Below are 20,493 nucleotides of genomic sequence, written 5' to 3'. Positions count from 1 at the left end.
GGAAAAAATTGTTTAAATTATATAAATTGACACAAAAAATACCAATTTAATATGGTTGAGGGGGAAAATGGGCTATGTCCTAAAAACATAGGTTGTCAGCATGCAAAAACTTAATCCTAACAATGACACGAGATCCAAAAAATTTGGAACTTTTGAAAGTTGAAAACAAAATAATTTATGGATCACTGACTATAGAGACTAGGTTGAATCCTGTTAACCCTGCCGCTTACACCTACTTACAAGTGAGAGAGAAAAGCCTTCAACCCCACAAGGTGTGGTTGGTGGCAGGGAACTAAGATAAGGGGTTGTCACACTAAATCCCCTCTCTCCGTTTAAGCTATCTCCTAGGTTAGCTATGGGGAGTGGTCCCTAATATGGAAAACTAAGATAAAAGAAATGTGAGGTTTTAGGAGAGATGTTAAAGTGAAAGTGGATTACTTTTAAGAATTATGATCAAAATATGATATGAGTCTGCCGCCTACACCTACCTACAAGTTAGTGAGAAAAGCCTTCAACCCCACAAGGTGTGGTTGGTGGAAGGGAACTCAAAGAAGGGGTTGTCACACTAATCCCGACTCCCTCTGTTTGAGCTATCTCCTAGGTTAGCTAAGGGGAATGGTCCCTAATGAAAAGTTAAGTTAAAAGATGTGAGTTTCTAGAAGAGTGTTATAGTAAAAATGGATTAATTTTAAGGAATTATGAGCAAATATGAAGTGAGCAACTTGAAATAACAATGCCAATCATTAATATGACAAAAACCATAAAACCAGTGCCTTAAGATAAATTGCTCAACAGGAATGAAAGATATATTTGCTTAAAACAAAAGTAAAATGCTTCAAAAATGAAAGCAAAGCAATCTTGAAATGGAGACAAAGATGTTAACGAGATATAAAATGTTTTTAAAATATAATCAATGCCTAAATGAAAGCATATAGAGATATCTTGCAAAAGGAAAATGAAACAATGCTTGCCAACATAAAATATTCAATAATGACAAGTAAAATGGACAATTGCAAGTGAAATCATAAGATGTATTAGCATGAGATGCACCTATACTAGATTTGAATGCAATTAGTCTTGGTTATTTTTAATCTAAAATGTCTAATCTAAATGAGAAGTCCTCCTCTTGAGCTCTTACCAAAGGGTAAAAATTGGGGTGACTGTAAGAAAGAGGGGGCGAGGGCACGAAGGTGTCATTAACGATACCCGTCCCTTGAGTCTTACGAGCCAATGTGTGCCTTCGTTCCTACAAGGGAACAAGCCACCTTCATAACTGCAGGGTCACAACGATTTTACCTTACTTCGTACCAGATGGAAGAACTTTCGAAGAAAGTCTTTTTCCCTATATTTTCTATCAACCAAACTTATGCTTGGAGGTTAATTTTAGTGAGGCTTGAGGCCTGGCTTGGAAGCCTTATTACAGTAAAATGCCTAGATGAAACGCATGAGTGAGTGATATTGCTTTCAAGAAACTATTGATATTAGTGCTCAAAATAAAAGACAATGTTCAAATAAACAATACCAATATCTTTTAATGGAAAGGGAAAGTGAAACAATTAGCTCAAATTAGCTCCACAAATTCCAAATATGTTGCTTTGCAAGTAAATGAAATCAATGCCAAATTGCTTCAATGGAGTGACACAAGAAAGACCCAACAATAATGATAATGCCACATAATATAAATTGACAATGATAAAGCAATGTGCTCAAGAGACTTGTGAAACCAAAGTAGATGGATAAATTAAACTAGTTTAAGCTTGCCCAGTAAATATAAAATACTTGCTTGCATCAAAAGAAAAATTGCATGTGTTGTAGTAGATTGCCCAATACAAGTATTCAAGAAATGGAAATGGCAAACATAAACCAATCTCAAATGTATGCTAAAATGAGAATGGATGTGAGTGTTATGTTAAGAAACTAATCATGCACGAATGAGCTTAGCAATGAGATTAACAAAGAAAATTGGAGTAACTAAACTAAGAGATTAGTCCACCCACAAGCAATGATCCTCCCTCTAAATGGGGAGAAAGGATACCATGGGAAAAATCCCAAGCTCCCTCACAAGAAAAAATAATCTTTTTATTAGAGATTGGTTACAAAGAGAGAAAAGAAAAGTTTTTTGAGAAGACTTCCCAAGGAAACCAAATGAGAATTTTACAACATGCCACTTCCAAGGGCTAGATCTCTTCAAGTAACAACTACAAGAGAGTCTTTGACAAAATCTGAAAATACAAGAAACAAATTTGCAGCAATCAAATCAGCCACAAAGAGAGTTGTATTCAAGGCTAAGGAGAGAGGCTAAGCCTCCTCTAACCCACAGTCTAGTGAGAGAAGGATGTTGCCCTCAAAGTAGAACTCGGCCTTTCAAGAAATGATGCCTCAAATACTCACAACCTCCTTGAATTTTCGTCTCAAAATGCTCCAATGGTCCTGCAAATAACTTGTTAAATGTCTCAAATGAAAACTCTATCAAGCTGCCACAAGGATTGAATTAGTAAATCTGCTCAAAAGGGGCTGCAAAACAGATGCAAAATGAGTGGAAAGATGACATGAAAGAATCAAAATGATAATCTATAGTTAGTGTACAAGAACTAGATCAAGACACGCAAGTAGAACTCCATACTTGTCTAGCTAAAACCATGCTCTAGGTAGCAAATAAAATCCTTGAAAGACCAAGATATTGATTAAGAAAAATATTGAATTTAAATTTATGTGATCTTAGTAGGCTAGAGGAAAGGAAACGCCCTCTTTCAAAATCGTTTGATGAGATTATGCTAGTTATCATTTTTCCACTTGTTTGGATTAACATATGCAAGCTATCTTGTTTGGTTTTTGGGTTAGAAAAATACTCTAGGAAGAGGGGCACTAGAAGATTTTTGGTGAAATCTATAGTCTTCTCCTCCATTTTATAATCTAATCCCTTTATGATTGTTGGCATATTTTTCCAAGTGTGTAGAGATCTTTAGATTTGGTTGAAGGGATTACTTGGGCATGGGGTAACTCTCCAATAGACGGACTAACTCCCAAGATCAAGAATAGAAGGACCCAATCGGTTTGCCTAAAGGATCTCATCAAACGATTTTGAAAGAGGGTGTTTCTTTTCCTCTAGCCTACTAAGATCACATAAATTTAAATTCAATATTTTTCTTGATCAATATCTTGGTCTTTCAAGGATTTTATTTGCTACCTAGAGCATGGTTTTAGCTAGACAAGTATGGAGTTCTACTTGCATGTCTTGATCTATTTCTTGTACACTAATTGTAGATTATCATTTTGACTCTTTCATGTCATTTTTCCACAGATTTTGGATCTGTTTTGTAGCCCCTTTTGAGCAAATTTACTAATTCAATCCTTGTGGCAGCTTGAGGGAGTTTTCATTTGAGACATTTAACAAGTTATTTGCAGGACCTTTGGAGCATTTTGAGACTAAAATTCAAGGAGGTTGTGAGTATTTGAGGCATCATTTCTTGAAAGGTCGAGTTCTACTTTGAGGGCAGCATCCTTCTCTCACTAGGCTGTGGGTTAAAGGAGGCTTAGCCTCTCTCCTTAGCCTTGAATACAACTCTCTTTGTGGCGGATTTGATTCCTGCAAATTTGTTTCTTGTATTTTCAGATTTTGTCAAAGACTCTCTTGTAGTTGTTACTTGAAGAGATCTAGCCCTTGGAAGTGGCATGTTGTAAAATTCTCCTTTGGTTTCCTTGGGAAGTATTTTCAATAAACTGTTATTTTCTCTCTTTATAACCAATCTCTAATAAAAAGATTATTTTTTCTTGTGAGGGAGCTTGGGATTTTTCCCATCGTATCATTTTTCCTCATTTAGAGGGAGGATCATTGCTTGTGGGTGGACTAATCTCTTAGTTTAGTTACTCCAATTTTCTTTGTTAATCTCATTGCTAAGCTCATTCGTGCAAGATTATTTTTTTAACATAACACTCACATCCATTCTCATTTTAACATACATTTTAGATTGGTTTATGTTTGCCATTTCAATTTCTTGAATACTTGTATTGGGCAATCTACTACAACACATGCAATTTTTCTTTTGATGCAAGCAAGTATTTTATATTTACTGGGCAAGCTTAAACTAGTTTAATTTATCCATCTACTTTGGTTTCACAAATCTCTTGAGCACATTGCTTTATCATTGTCAATTTATATTTTGTGGCATTATCATTGTTGTTGGGCCTTTCTTGTGTCACTCCACTGAAGCAATTTGGCATTGATTTCATTTACTTGCAAAGCAACATATTTGGAACTTGTGGAGCTACATTGAGCTAATTGTTTCACTTTCCCTTTCCATCGAAATATATTGGCACTGTTTATTTGAGAATTGTCTTTTATTTTGAGCACTAATATCAATACTTGCTTGAAAGCAATAGCACTCACTCATGCATTTCATCTGGGAATTTTAGTATAAGAAGGCTTCCAAGCCAGGCCCCAAGCCTCACTAAAATTAACCTCCAAGCATAAGCTTGGTTGATAGAAAGTATAGGGAAAAAGACTTTCTTGGAAAGTTCTTCCATATGGTACGAAGTAGTTCTTTCATCTGGTATGAAGTAAGGTAAAGTCGTTGTGACCTTGCAGTTATGAAGGTGGCTTGTCCCCTTGTAGGAATGAAGGCACAGGTTGGCTCGTAAGACTTGGGGGACAAGTATCATTAATGACACCTATGTGCCCTCGCCCCCTTTTTCTTACAGTCACCCCAATTTTTACCCTTTGGTAAGAGCTCAAGAAAAGGACTTCTCATTTAGATTAGACATTTTAGATTAAAAATAACCAAGACTAATTGCATTCAAATCTAGTATAGGTGCATCTCATGCTAATACATCTTATGATTTCATTTGCAATTGTCCATTTTACTTGTCATTATTGAATATTTTATGTTGGCAAGCATTGTTTCATTTTCCTTTTGCAAGTAGAACACTAATTGATTTTTCTTTTGCAAGATATCTCTATATGCTTTGATTTAAGCATTGATTATATTTTAAAAGCATTTTATATCTTGTATCGATTATCGTGCTAACATTTTTGTCTCCATTTCAGGATTGCTTTGCTTTCATTTTTTGAAGCATTCTACTTTTGTTTTGAGCAAATATATCTTTCATTCTTGTTGATCAATTTATCTTAAGGCACTGGTTTTATGGTTTTAATATGTTAATGATTTTTATTGCTCATATCATATTTTGCTCATAATTCTTAAAAGTAATCCACTTTCACTTTAACATCTCTCCTAGAACCTTACATTTCTTTTATCTTAGTTTTCCATATTAGGGACCACCCCGCATAGTTAACCTAGGAGATAGCTTAAACGGAGAGAGAGGGGATTTAGTGTGACAACCCCTTCTCTTAGTTCCCTGCCACCAACCACACCTTGTGGGGTTGAAGGCTTTTCTCACTGACTTGTAGGTAGGTGTAGGTGGAAGGGTTAACAGATCCCATTTAAAAACCGGAACAATTACAAATTTCCATAAAATCAACACATGCACAATTAGTAATAGCAGTTACTTTTCATTTGTATATCACAAGGCAAGCCACTTTGTGGTGGACTTATGCAATATTCATTCAAACCCAATAGGAATGTGGTTGCAGAAAGATGTTCATATACCAACATAATTATTGATATAGATGGAATACTTTGTGGAACCATTTCATTACACATGTGAGAAGATAATACTAGTAATAGAAAAGTGGCAATTTTGTAAAAACGTAATACACACATGCACACAAGAACAAGTTTTGAAGACACCAAATCATGCCAATGATTGTGAAATGTATCCCAATGAGAAACTCTTCCAGTGAAGTTTTTTGATTAGATCTATGAAGACTCAAGAGACATTTCAAAATGGTTGCTACCTTGCATAGGTAACAAATGTAGTCTCAGCCACAAGGCCCACAACATTGAAGGAAGCTCATTTGTTGAAAATTACCAATATTAAACCTAACTATTGACTGAAGAGAGGACCGTCAGATTCTGCTAAATGATTACAAATTCACAATAGAATCTGCTGAATTGTGTTATTTCTTATGTTGTGCCGGTTAGTCTAGTTAGTCATATGAAGAATATGCTCACTTTCTGGTCTTGGTTATGGCCTGGTTCTAGTTTGGCTGTGTTCTAACTTCCATCTGGTATCAACTGTTTCAGGCATTTGTAATTTTTTGTCTTTATGCAATATACAAAGAGGTTTTCAATACCTTTGCAGATCAAATAGGACATATCTAGATCACCATATATAAAATTGTATAAATTTTATCATTTAGGAAATAACCTATAAGACGTATAGAAAAAGAAGATTGTAATTGTTTTTTCATTCCGCAGGGAGACACTTGCTCTATTATTTTGTTGTTCCCTTTTTTAAAGTTGAATTTTTGCTTGCCCTCATAGCCGAGAGTTGCCACTTCCAGTATATCCAAAGAGGTTTTCAATACCTTTGCAGATCAAATAGGGCATATAGATAGTATATGCCCTATTTGATCTGCAAAGGTATTGAAAACCTCTTTGGATATACTGGCAAGTGGCAACTCTCGGCTACGAGGGTTTCACTGTCCAAGCAAAAATTCAACTTTAAAAAAGGGAGCAACAAAATAATAGAGCAATTGTCTCCCTGGGGAATGAGAAAACAATTACAAGCTTCTTTTTCTATACATCTTATAGGTTATTTCCTAGATGATTTATTTATTTGAATTTGAGCCGCTGTGAGACTCGGCTCAAACAAATTCATGAATAGGTGGCTAAATGGTAAATACAGGTATGCTCCAAAAGGATAGAGGATATTGACAGTGATGTTGTTATAAAAAAGACTCTTCAGTCACTAAGAAGCAAGCTAATGGTTTAGCATGTGGAAAATAAGGATGCTTTGCATATATTCTGACAAGGCACTATAAACTAATTGCAAGGAATAACATACTAAACTATGACAGAATGGTCAGCTTTGATTCACAGATTTGCAAACAGGAAGCACGAGTTCATTCAGAAAGCAGAAGGATTTTGACAAGGGAATACATACTATTTGTAAGAAGCAATAGACTAAACTAGAACAAGAATCATATGCTTTAAGTCAGAATTTTGCACAACAGCATGTACAGATTCCTCCACATGCAACAAAGGAATTTTGATAAGAGCAATTATCAATAAGACCTACCTGTTATAGACATTTTTGTGCCTTACAGCTATAAGCATGAAATGTCCATAATTCAAGGGATCCAAAGTCCCTAAAGATGTTGTTACAGCTCCTAAAGGAACAAGGTCAACCAATGACAGCTTCTCCCAGAAGTTCTCCACCAAAAACCACTCAGAAACAGTCAATTCAGGATCAATTCAGAGGCTCCACTAGCTGCCTGCGTTGAAATGCAAAGTCTGCACTGGCTAGGTGCACTGCAACGCAGGTGGAAGCACTACCAGGGTGCGCTGAGCGGGAAATGACAAATGGCAAGCTCATTCAACGAGGTGGAAAGACCCTGGAAGCTTCCAGAATCTTCTCCAATGATACTTGCCTCAATGAATTCGACTAGTGATGAGTAAGAGGTTCTCAACCTCCAAATGGAAGCAAGAACTGACAGAGAGAAGCCACAAGTCAAAACATAAGCTGACTCATCCTCTCTGCTTACATCTATATATGGATCTCTCACCCAGAGGTTCAGGAGGCTGGAATTTTGTACTTTGCAGAGAATCGTTGTTGGTTTGAGATTGAGATTAGCACATTGGGTGATTTATGCTTTGTTGGAGGAGAGGAAGGGATTCCTTTGCTGGGAGGTAGATGCTGGATCGGAACTCACTTGGTTGTATCTCCTCTTGGACTTTCTTATTTCATCAATAAACTATTTGAGTTTCTCCTACATGTTGTATACCAATGATGTTTTGTTATGCTTACATGTTTAGCTTAATCTGATCTTGAGCTTTTTATGAATGTATATATGTATCTTTGTGTAGTTTCTCTCTCTCGTGATCTTGCAGGAATTTGGTGAAGCTGGGCCGGTGAAGGAGCAAGAAGCTGGGAGCTACTGAAGAGAGGAGTGATTTGGATCGACAAACTAGCGGAAGACACAGGTTAGTTAGATCCTTCTTCCTCACTTACATTTCATAAAGAAGAATACTCAAATAAGTTTACCTGTTTGTTGCTAAGGCACTATCACCTCTTAGAGTGGGATAGGGGCATTCCAAATTGGATACTTTTCCCAAAAACAAATTGGCGACTCCGCTGGGGAAAGTATCTTGTTAGCTTATTTTTGTTTCTATTGTTGTTCTTATCATAAACTCAGGAGTGCCGAATCGAAATGCATTTGCTATTTTCAAGTGCAAAGTAGAGATCTGCCACTCTAGTCCACTCACTGGGCCTGTTTTTATGATCTGAACAAATTGATCCACAAGTGCTCTAACAGCCCTTTGTGATAGATCTTAGTCCTCCTTTAAATCATCCTCCTAATTGTACCTAATTGATAGCTTTGATCCGGCCAAAAGCTGTAGATTTAACTGCAAACCGTGACCCAGAACCCAGAAACAACTCTCGTTTCTGCTTCAGCGCAGACTCTGTGAAGAGGTTCTGCATTTCAACGCAGGTCCCGTGAAGGCTACCTGCGCTGAAGTTCAGTTTCTTTGTGCTGAGGGTGCGCTGATCAGCCCTTGCCTTGTGCAGCTGTGGTTCCCTGCTTCCTTTGCTCAGTTTCATCTCTGTTTTTGCAGCCTGTTATCAGTCAGTGTACCTATCTGAAACCCCTTTTCTTTGCCTCAATTCCGCCTCGGTTGTATAAAGAAACTGTATTTGTTCTTTGTGTATTTGTTACATCATTTGCAGTTTCCCATTACAAAATAAACTAGTCATACTGTCGCCCTTAGATCTAGACCTGTCGTAAGTGTCGTTTTGATCTTAGGAGTGAGCTTGTTTGCTGTTCACAGTTGATTGAGCTTTTACTTTTGTCATTTGGTTTGAATTTATGCATTTCTAGTGTCGAAACAAGTAAATCATAAAGTGTTGTAATCGTCTTTTTGATTTTGAAAAAGGAACTTGTTTATGTTTTCACTTGAAATCGAATTCAAATTTGTACAACAACTTTCTTTTCAGGCATCAATATTAAGAAATCGAAAACAAATACATGCATTTGTGCATTTGCATTTTGATAGTTTGCATGCTTTGATTTAGGAAAAGTGCATTTACAGTGTGCTCTATGCTCTTTGAGAAAAGATTGTGTCTTTCTTTTCCCCTTGTAGCTAGGATTTTCATTGTTGAAAAGATATAAAAGCTTGCTTATCATCTTTAGACTGCATTTAGGAATTGTATCATACATCTCGTGGTGATCCAAAAAGACAAACTTCTAAGAAAGATCAACCTAAAATAAATTGAATGAACTTAACAACGCTTTGTAACTTAACGCACAACATAGAGGTCTAGGCTAGAGACGTGTTCCGGCGTCGTAAAACCTGGTGACTGTCGATCTCGCTGATGGTTGGGTGATTCCTCCTGAGAGACGATAGCGCTAGTACGGATTGTGCTCCCACGTACCGTCGAGTATATATTGGGAGACCCCTATAGGCATAAAACCTTTATCCTTAGGAAGCCGTGTCGGCCGCCCTACTGATCGCAATGCACTGAACACAGTGTTCGGGAAGATTGACCGCCCGTACCTTAAAAAGTATTCTGCGGTTTTGCGAAAAGTTTGGCACACCCTCTACCTAGAACTCCAGAGCAGTTCCTTTTGGCCTTTTTCAGACTCTATAACGGAAAAAGTCCATCCGAGCATTTGTCACTTCGGGCTCGTTAAAACATCGAAGGAGACTAGAGTCATCTTTTGCTTTTTCTCGACTCTTTAAAATTGAAAAAGCAAGTTGTGTCAAAGCGTCTAAAATTTATTTTAAACGGAATAATCATCACCATTCCCTCGTTGGTCTTCGAAGTTAGTCTCTTTTCATCGCAAGTTCTTGTAGAATCGCTAGAAAATCTTTTGGATAGACTAAATATGTCTGAACAACCGTCGACATCCAAGACTGTGTCATCCGACGCAGCAGCGGCAGAGCCTCCTGCTGCTACTCCAACGATGTTTGCCGGTATACCATCTGTCCCGGAAAATTGTCAACAACAAGCTGGAGTCCAATCAGAGACTGTTTCGACGACATGGTTAGTTCCTATTTCTTCAGCCGGATTATCATCTGGTATTTCTTATGTTGAAACTCAACAAATTGATCCAATGTGTCTTCAAAGGCCAATCTACCCTTTAAGTACTGGATTGCCACCATATGGAGGGCAGTATGCCTTTTCATTGTTCCCTCCCGGAGAACAACCATATGGGAGTTTACAACAAAGTTCAGGTCAAATTGGAATTACATCCAGCAGTTGGGTACCAATACTGCCTCAGCAACCAAGGGTTGTATATTCAATGCAACCAGTCCACCTTGTGTCGAATATTCCCACTATACCTGCTACGGTGACTGCGTCGCAAGTACAAGCGCTACCTGTTGTATGTCAACCCCAATAGCCTCAGGTTGCAATACAACAGCCTCTTGTCTCAACGACTCAATCACAACCTCAGGTTAGTGCCTCCTGATCTGGAGCGACTCAGGATCAAACAAGTACTGTGACTCCTCATCTTGGTCAATCATCCAGTATTGGTCAACAGCAAATGGTTCAACAACCAGAGCGGGTTCAAACTCAACAACCCCCATTCTAGCAATCATATCAAGGACCTGAGCAACAAGTCTTTGTAAGTAATGGGCAATCGCATTTCCAAAGCGGTTATCAACAACCATATTATAATGGTTATGCCCATCAACCTTGTCAAAGTTGCCAGCATCAAATACATTATGCCGGTATGCAAAGACCCACTGCTCAGGCGATTCCATCTTATCCTGGGTATGCTTCGCCTAACCTGAATCAACAGTTGCCCTTTGTAGCAACTCTAGAATTACCAGATCTAAACCGGCTGACGAATGATCCAATTGCTTATGCCCCTTGGTGGCCAGCGATTCCGCATAAACTTCCGTCAGATATTCCTAAATTCAATGGAAATCCGGGTGAAGATCTGTCGAATCATGTGATGACATTTCATCTGTGGTGTTCATCAAACACCCTAAACGATGATTCGATTAGGCTTCGCCTTTTTCAGAGGACGTTAACTGGTCCAGCGGCAAAATGGTATATTGAATTGCCTAGAGCTTCGTTCGACAACTTCGGTACCTTAGCCACGACTTTCTTAACCCATTTTCAATTACCGATAAGGTATGAAACGGGAACGGAACTCCTAACCAACTTCAAACAGACAACGACCACTCACATATCTGATCATATACATGAGTGGTGACGTCGTCATAGGATGGTAAAAACGTACGTTCCCGATCAGCTATTAGCTGAATGGTTTATCAAATCCTTACTTCCTACAATCAAGGAAGATGTGGCAAAGGGGGGAGTCGTAACGGAAGAGAAAGTCATCGCTCGTGCGCAATATCTGGACTTGGTCTATACTCAGTCTGGCACGCTCTACAACAAAATACCTGACGCCCCTAGACCGGAATTCTCAATTCCTCCTCCTCCTAAATCAAACAATGACTCTCATGCCATCGATGGCGTGATTGGTGCGACAGACACGAAATCGACAAAGGCTACATCTAAAAAGGCCCGTAAGATTTCCAATCAAAATGCAAATGAGGAACTTCTTGCTTCGGAAGTAAATGCTGTGTCGACCGACAAGGGCAAACAACTGAAGCAACCAGGGGGCAAGAAGAAAAAGAAAGGGAGAAAAAGGAAACCCCCTGCGGGGTGTCATATATGCGATGAGGATCATTGGACAAGAGATTGTCCACATATAGCTGAAGTTAAGAAACTCTTTAAGAGTTCAAAAACCTCAGCAGTATTGACTGATCCGTTTCCAAGCCCGGGAACCAAACTGGTTGCTAATCAAAATGCTTCCCGATCCCAAGTGCTTATGTTGTCTATCTCAAAGCAGCAAAATGATGCTTTGGCAAGGAATAAAGATTACGGGAATCCACAGGTGTTGAATAACAAGGCTAATGAACAACCTAGTAGTTCGACAGCAACTTTGACCAAAGTTGTGCCACCCACCATTCCTGAACAAATGATAAAGTCGCCAAAGGGAGTAGTATACAAGTCGACATTTAATCCTCGTACAAAAATAGCACAGAATTATAATATAATAGAAGACCTGGCCCGATCGCCGTCCGCTATGTCGACGCTTGAGGTACCGCAAAATTGCCTCTCCCAAGAGCAAGCTTTATTATCAGCAATAGGTGAAATTGACCCAATGGATTCCAATCTTGTGGCCTTTAATCATAAAGGATATAATCCTCAGTTACTAGCCCAACTAGCTTTCCTTATTCAAGTGAAAGCCCTCAACAAAACTGTTCATCGAACAATTATTGATGAGGGGGCATCTACATGTATTATGTCGATGAGTTGCTGGAAAACTTTAGGATCTCCAACCTTGTCGCGATCTTCGACGACGTTAAAAGCATTCGACGGAAGGACATATACCCCATATGGTATCCTAAATAACTTGAAAGTTGAACTAGGGGGAAAAACAGTAGAAATTGATGTTGAAGTCATCGATGGAAATCTTGATTACAACATCCTACTAGGAAGACCATGGATATATGCCATGGCAGCTGTTGTGTCGACCTATTTTAGAAAGATTGCATTCCCTTTCCAAGGAGGGATTACAATCTTCGATCAACAAAACTTCCTCCCCAACGGTTCTCAAGTTACTGGAAGCATTCCAATGATCCATGGAAGCAATCATTCGCTCCAAAATATCGGAGTAGGTCTCCTAAAAGACCCTGCCTTAATGGGTACTTTTGCCCTACCGCCTCCGAGTAATCTGGCGGAAGTGGCCACAGTGGAATATGAAACCTTCTATATCTAATGGATTTGGACTCTGAGGACGGTTCTTATCTCGTGTCAACCTCGTTAAAAAATGAAACAAGGAGTCATGAGGATAGTTCTTTTACTGTGTCAACCTCATTAAAAAATGAAACAATCCCCTTTCCAAATCTCAAAGGTAAACCTTCATTCCAACCACCGAGTTGAATGCAATGAAGCTTGGGGGGCATGCACCTCGATTTGCGTTGTTATGCTGGGGGCATGCAAACTTATCATGAGCAGTGTTACCACAGGGTTCAAGCTCGTTAAAAAATAAACCCGAATCGAGCAGTTTTAGCACATAGTTCATGCTCGTTAAAAAATAAACATAAGATTGAGCAGTTTTAGCACATAGTTCATGCTCGTTAAAAAATAAACATAAGACTGAGCAGTGTTTTTCCGCGTTTAAGCTCGTTAAAAAATGAACTACCCTTCAGTAAATAACCACCGTGAATGTAACATTATCAGCCATTAAAGCCTTGGTCGTGTTTGCACCGTCACCTCCACTTTTCCATTGGCCGATCGTTCACCTCCATATGATTGTTTACCCATTTTGAGGAGCAACTGCGAAGAGTGATTTCACTAGCCATCCTTGTGACACTGCCGTGATTGGAAAATTCCAACCCTTACCTGGAATCAGCTGCTACCCGTTTTATCACTCGTTCCTCAAAAGACGAGTCTTCTTTAAGCTCTTTTCATCTGACTCGTAAAATATGAAAAGATTGCCGAGTTTTGGCCTTCCAGCTCGTTAAAGTGACCGGAAATGCTATCCCTCCTCTAGATTTTAATCTTTTTGGACCTAAGGGATTATTGCACAAAAAGATCGAGCGCTTGTTTTGTTCGGCTCGTTAAAACTATCGAAAATTCATCCCTTCTGTATTGTTTTATACTTTTTCGGACTTAAGGGATTAGATGACGAAAAAGGACTTTCGGAGTTGACTTTACGTACCTTTTTAGACTCTCTAAAAATGAAAAGGACCGAGTTATCTTTGTCGTTAGACTCGTTAAAAGCATTAAATAGCAACAAACTTGTCTTTAGACGAGAACGAGTTTCACTATCGCTAGGCTCGTTAAAACATAGCGATGGGTTTATCCCCCTCAAGCTTGACAAAAATAAAGAGGTACTGGTCAGCAATGACTGGGGAAAAATTGGGAAGAAACTCAAAGAACTTTATTGGTAGCAAGTCGCTCTTGAACATGACACTTCCACTCCGTGCCTGAGTCGGGTTGGGTTGTTTCATTCACCGGTCACATCACCATGGTCTCGCCATACCATCCACCTTTGGGGTAAATGCTACCAATCCATCACATAAGTGTCGCCGATATGTTCAAGAGAAGTCATCCAGAGAAGTCAACTGTGTCCCATCCACTACCATACATTATCCTTCATTCTTTTCATGACCGCCACCCTGAACCATATATCATCAGATCGTTTTCACCTCCATCGAAATCATTTGCTCCGTTCCGTGTCACTGATGTGGGATACATTAAGGCCCTCCTTTGACGGATCGCTTCTTGTCGACATCAGCTCATTATCCAAGAAGTTGATCTAGGAACAACCCCTTCAGTACTTTGAAACTTGCATGCCTCAATGGCAAGTTTCTCACTTCCGGCGACAGGTATACATCAATGACCTTTGACCGAAAGATTTTGCGTGGTGTTCGACGCCAAGCCCTTTATTCACACCACGTGAATTGTACTGCAGTACCTTGAGGGTCATTATCATTATCGGTGATTCCTCTCGCGCTTGTTAACGGTTTACCTCATTGACCGGTAATCAAGCGATGTCTTTCCATGTTCGACTTCAGAACATCTCTCACATGGATCGACTTGTACTTAGAGTGAAGATCGAACGAGTTTGAAGACCCCGGATCTAGTTTCATCCATCCGGGCTGCGATATATATTCAGGAAAATAAAGACATTGACATGTACAGCATTGCAGCACAGACAATCATCCTACCAAAGGATGATGATTTCAGCAGGATCATCAGTCTATCATCAGACAATTGTCTGTCCTATGTACACAAAAATGAATTTATAAAGCTGAGCATGGGAATGCCCGCCTCAGCTAGATCATGAAAATAGTATGAAAAATAATGTATTGTATTGTATCTTATTACAGGTCTCCTCCCAGCATTGAATGAACTTCGGATCCTCCTAATAAAGCATTTCACCCGATAAACGGCCTCATACTTTAGGGGGCAACTGTTATAGACATTTTTGTGCCTTACAGCTATAAGCATGAAATGTCCATAATTCAAGGGATCCAAAGTCCCTAAAGATGTTGTTACGGCTCCTAAAGGAACAAGGTCAACCAATGACAGCTTCTCCCAGAAGTTCTCCACCAAAAACCACTCAGAAACAGTCAATTCAGGATCAATTCAGAGGCTCCACTAGCTGCCTGCGTTGAAATGCAAAGTCTGCACTGGCTAGGTGCACTGCAACGCAGGTGGAAGCACTACCAGGGTGCGCTGAGCGGGAAATGACAAATGGCAAGCTCATTCAACGAGGTGGAAAGACCCTGGAAGCTTCCAGAATCTTCTCCAATGACACTTACCTCAATGAATTCGACTAGTGATGAGTAAGAGGTTCTCAACCTCCAAGTGGAAGCAAGAACTGACAGAGAGAAGCCACAAGTCAAAACATAAGCTGACTCATCCTCTCTGCTTACATCTATATATGGATCTCTCACCCAGAGGTTCAGGAGGCTGGAATTTTGTACTTTGCAGAGAATTGCTGTTGGTTTGAGATTGAGATTAGCACATTGGGTGATTTATGCTTTGTTGGAGGAGAGGAAGGGATTCCTTTGCTGGGAGGTAGATGCTGGATCGGAACTCACTTGGTTGTATCTCCTCTTGGACTTTCTTATTTCATCAATAAACTATTTGAGTTTCTCCTACATGTTGTATACCAATGATGTTTTGTTATGCTTACATGTTTAGCTTAATCTGATCTTGAGCTTTTTATGAATGAATATCTGTATCTTTGTGTAGTTTCTCTCTCTCGTGATCTTGCAGGAATTCGGTGAAGCTGGGCCGGTGAAGGAGCAAGAAGCTGGGAGCTACTGAAGAGAGGAGTGATTTGGATCGACAAACTAGCGGAAGACACAGGTTAGTTAGATCCTTCTTCCTCACTTAAATTTCATAAAGAAGAATACTCAAATAAGTTTACCTGTTTGTTGCTAAGGCACTATCACCTCTTAGAGTGGGATAGGGGCATTCCAAATTGGATACTTTTCCCAACAACACTACCCTATATCTCTCTATTATTAATTTATTGTCAGTTCTTACTAGGATAAGTACTTATACCAGACATGCCCAAAACATCCCTGAAATTTGCCAGGAATGTCTCAGGTATGGCCAGCAAGTCTCTTCATCCCCAGTGAAATCCATCACACAAAGGGACATTTCCTTACTCCCCGAAACACAAGAACAGTGGGTATGAGGGTTTTTTTTTAAGGTGGGGGGGGGCTGGGTGCGGAGACGCGGGAATAGCAACGGATAATGTCAACTTTTTTATCATCAACTTGTGTAGTTAACATCTTTAGAGCCATGTTCAGCTCAGTGTTCTTGAAATTTGAAAATGGACAATCCAGACTAGAATCACCTAGTTCTGGCACTGTTTTGAGCATTTCCAGTCAGAACCAGCCCATGAAGCTAGAATTGATTGGTTTTTCCCAAAACAGCCAGTTCGGGACAAAACTGATCAAACCAGACAGTTTGACCAATTTTGTACCATTGCAGCCCCAACCCCAGAAAATGAAAAAATAAACACAAAAAATCCTAAAACTGCCATAAACCTCATTTCTTGTCTATTTAATCATTTCCCCCTCTATTTGCTTCACAACCTTCTCATTGATTATTTGAGCAGCAAAGAGTGTTGATTCAACAATATTCTTGTGCTGATTCAGAGTGCTTGTTGGGCTGATTCCGAAAGTCTCATCCGATGATTTGGAGTGCTTCTTGGATCTATTACTGGATCTGATTTGGATTAAGACTTGGAGTGCTGATTTGAGGATTTGATTGGGGTCTATCTTGTGTTTTTGCCATGATATTTTTAAGAATGAAAATACCGCACTGTTTACCAGCAATAATATCGTTTGGGGTAAACAATGTGACATTGCAATAATATCATGACATTGCAATGTTTGCAACACTGGTTTTTGGAGCTGCTCTTTTGCTGATTCCAGGTGTTGATTCGAACTGTTCCTGCAGTTGATTCAGATCTGCTCCCGGAACTGATTCGGAGTGAAGACTTGGAACTTGTAAAGGTATGTACAAATATTCTTCAGACCCTCTTTCTCTTAAGAGTTAGTTTGCTAAAAAAACATCTAAAAATTAAGTGTAAGGCTTTATTTGGAGATTATTTTTGTGGTAGAGAATTGCCATGGCTTCCAAACACAAGAAGGATCCTACATGGAACCATTGCCAAATGGTTGGGGGTGAAATGGTATGCAACCATTGTCCATGGAAATTGGTGGGGCGGTGGTTATACATAGACTGAAAGTCGAACAACACCTAGCAAATATACGAGGGCAAATTAAACATTTCTCTAAAGACTAAGCCAAATTATAATCTGACATGCAAGCTGCTATTGAAAGCTATAACACAGCAAGGCAAATCAGATGCAAGAAGAAATAGGAAGAAACGGGAGTGGACATGATCGTGAAAACCATAGTTTTGAAGACTCCACTACGTTCAGCAGGATACATATAAGGATCTGGATACAGATTTGCCAAATTTTTTAAAAGCCATGATCCAGATACAGTAGGGAAATGGCAAGTACAAAAAATATTTTGTAATATATATAAAGAGGGACAATTTTGAAAAAAAAAACCAGTTAATAATCAAAACCATTCAGGAATGACAAGAGTAGAACTACAAGTTTATAACCAAAACCAAAAAAGAGAATTCTCATGCATGTTACTATTAGCCATCCATGTATCATAACTGATAGTTTGATAGGTCATAACCACCATTGATTATTGATAATTTTGAAGACCGTCTCGGCATGAACACATCGCAGGTCATAAAAAATATTTGTAAGCTGCATCCACATGTCCATATCAGCAGTGAATAAAGGGGTTTCTTGAAGACTATGGCAAGACTAAATAACAGTGTTAGTGAAGTGACCAATACCATAGCACATAAGGGTAGAATAGACACTGACAGCAGACCTTGACCATGATGATAGATCAAACCTCATCAAACCTTGACACAGTACAAAACATTAAGCAGAATAATTGGCCTCCAGTTTCGCACCATATCCCTTTCTATTCCTTTAAGAATGAGCTTGATCAAATCTGCATTTACGTGCTCCCCCATGTGCCTATTTCCAAGGCTTTTCAGCCCACCCCAAGGAAACACTTACATGAATTCAAGACACATTTCTAGCCATTGAAAAGGTAATAATAACAAAACAACCCAACATCAAAGCAATTCCCTACAGCAGAAACTAGCATTAACAAGTTAACGAAAAAATGCATGCAGAACTTCAAATTTAATTTCAATGTCACTACAGTTCATTTTTAGGTTAGTAGGATGCTTCTCTTTTAATCAAAGCAACAAAGATAATGAGTTTAAAGGCATCCCCTTATATCAAACTATACAAAAAAATTGTCACGACAAAAGCCCAAATGTTGGCTACAAACATCATCTCAAAACAAAAAACACAGCAATACGAGGAGTTTTGATATCAACAAAATTGTGAATTGTAGAATTTCAAAATACAGCACCTCTGAATTGAGATTAGCCTAGACAAACGAAATTGATCACCAAGCCAATCAATACATGAATAAAAAAGAATTGGTCGCCACTCAATGAAATGCATCTAAACTCCATGTTAACTGCTATAACATCAATAAAATTTGATACTATCATGATATAGATTCTATAACTGATAAATGCCCATAAAAATGCTAACGATATAGCATAATCTCTCTAGTCCAAGTAGTTCCCATATTATGGAAAACTTCAACTCAAACAGTTTGAACCAAGCAGAAACATGGGAAAACACAAAAATCTGGAGTGCAAAGACATTAAAGTGTCATTGTGAGGTTAACGATAATTATCCAGCTATAGATCAAATACATATCATATGATGCTTACTTGGGGAGCACCACCAAATAGATCATTTCGAGTAGACGTACACATCAAAACCAAGTCAACATCCTCTGGCTTGACTTTCATCATTTCAAGGGCTTTTCTACATGAATCTACAGCTAAACCGGTTAGTGTTTCATCACCTGCAAAGAAAAATGAGCTCAACGACATTTTAGTCCATGTAAGTGAAGAGGTTTTGGCAGGCCTTTTTTTAGAATCCAAAAAAAATTATCAATTCTAAACTTTCCTGAATCCTTCATCGACTGCAATAAATACCAAATCAGGCCTATGTATGTAGGTATTTACTTGATCTAACAATATATATATATATATATGAGATACCATGAAGTATGATAACTTGCCTGAAAGAATCCGTCGATTATGGATCCCTGTACGAGAAGAGATCCATTCATCTGAAGTATCCACCAGTTTAGAAAGATCGTGGTTTGAAACCACAAGTTTAGGCACTGCTGAACCAGAACCTATCAATCTCGAACCTCTGCCAACAACTCTGAACATAACCCACAAAGAAGAATAAGAATTATAATATCCTGATTAATAACAAAAATAATTGATGTCCACCAATCGACCAAGAAATCCATTGTGTTTTGATATCTGATGTGCTTAATAAAGGAAGATCTTGACCATAAGATTTCTCTCAGCAACTTCTCAAAAGATTCTCTAGCCAACTGTTACTGTATTCTGACAATTAAAACCTCAAAAGTAGTCGATGTCATTCCAGCACAAAGAGTTGATTTTATAGACAGGAGAAAGAAAGTGACTTCAATTTTTATCAAGGATAAAATTTACTATTTAAAAAGTGTTCTTGCACTTCAACGGAAATGTATGTTCTTTCAAAGTTGATCTGACCAGGGAATTACGCCATAGGGAACCTCAATAAAACCGGCAAATGGACCAGCTATTATGTGCATATGATTACAAGTAAAGTTGGCTTATGACTTGTCTATTATGTTCATTCTACTACTGGAATTTAGCATTTGTATGGTAGATCTCAGGAGCTTTGCATACTAGTATTACTTCAAACTATCCATTTATTTTAACATAATCAGCATCAGAAATTAACAACACTAACTGCTTTTTCAGAGTATCCAATCCCTTGGAATAGATCCTCGTAACTGCCAACTAGTAACAACTTTTTGAAACACTGAACAAGAAAGTTTATTGAAATATGACAATCTCCAAGAATTCCTCCTAGCTGTCTCGTCTGACCAATTCTGTTCAACTACAATGGATTCTAGTAGCCAGCTACACTCGAGATTGCTGACTTGGCCGAATTGCTGATATCTTAATTTTCACACCCAATTATATAAAAGTTTTATAAGCATGCAAGAGCTCTCTCGTATTCTCTGCAGATTTGTTTCTATTTCTGATCTTATGTAATCTCTCTTAAGTTCGAGCCCCAAATTTGATAATATCACATTAAACTCAAGTGGTTGAATACTATGTGTGATTATTTGTTATCTTTTATCTGCAGCATTAATGCTGAGATTTTGTTCAGAAAAGACAAACCAA

The 20,493-nt window shown here is 38.6% G+C and overlaps 1 protein-coding gene across 1 annotated transcript in view; it reads right to left on the bottom strand.

The window, feature by feature from the left end:
- Positions 1–20,152, bottom strand: part of LOC149224561 (beta-ketoacyl-[acyl-carrier-protein] synthase III B, chloroplastic-like) — a 101,157-nt gene extending 81,005 nt beyond the window's left edge. The window contains exons 1-3 of the mRNA XM_089383575.1: positions 19,323–20,152; positions 18,967–19,103; position 17,153 (exon numbers count right to left, since the gene is read on the bottom strand). Coding sequence (XP_089239701.1) covers position 17,153; positions 18,967–19,103; positions 19,323–19,479 — 295 coding nt within the window. The 5' untranslated portion in view covers positions 19,480–20,152. The remainder of the gene's footprint in view (positions 1–17,152; positions 17,154–18,966; positions 19,104–19,322) is intronic.
- Between the last annotated feature and the right edge of the window lie 341 nt (positions 20,153–20,493).

This window comes from Pinus tabuliformis, chromosome Q (assembly GCF_031772625.1).
Source record: "Pinus tabuliformis cultivar Carrire ecotype Pingquan chromosome Q, CPIR1, whole genome shotgun sequence".
NCBI lineage: Eukaryota > Viridiplantae > Streptophyta > Pinopsida > Pinales > Pinaceae > Pinus > Pinus tabuliformis.
The sequence above is the reverse complement of the archived record's forward strand: the minus strand, read 5'-3'. Positions and strand labels throughout refer to the sequence as shown.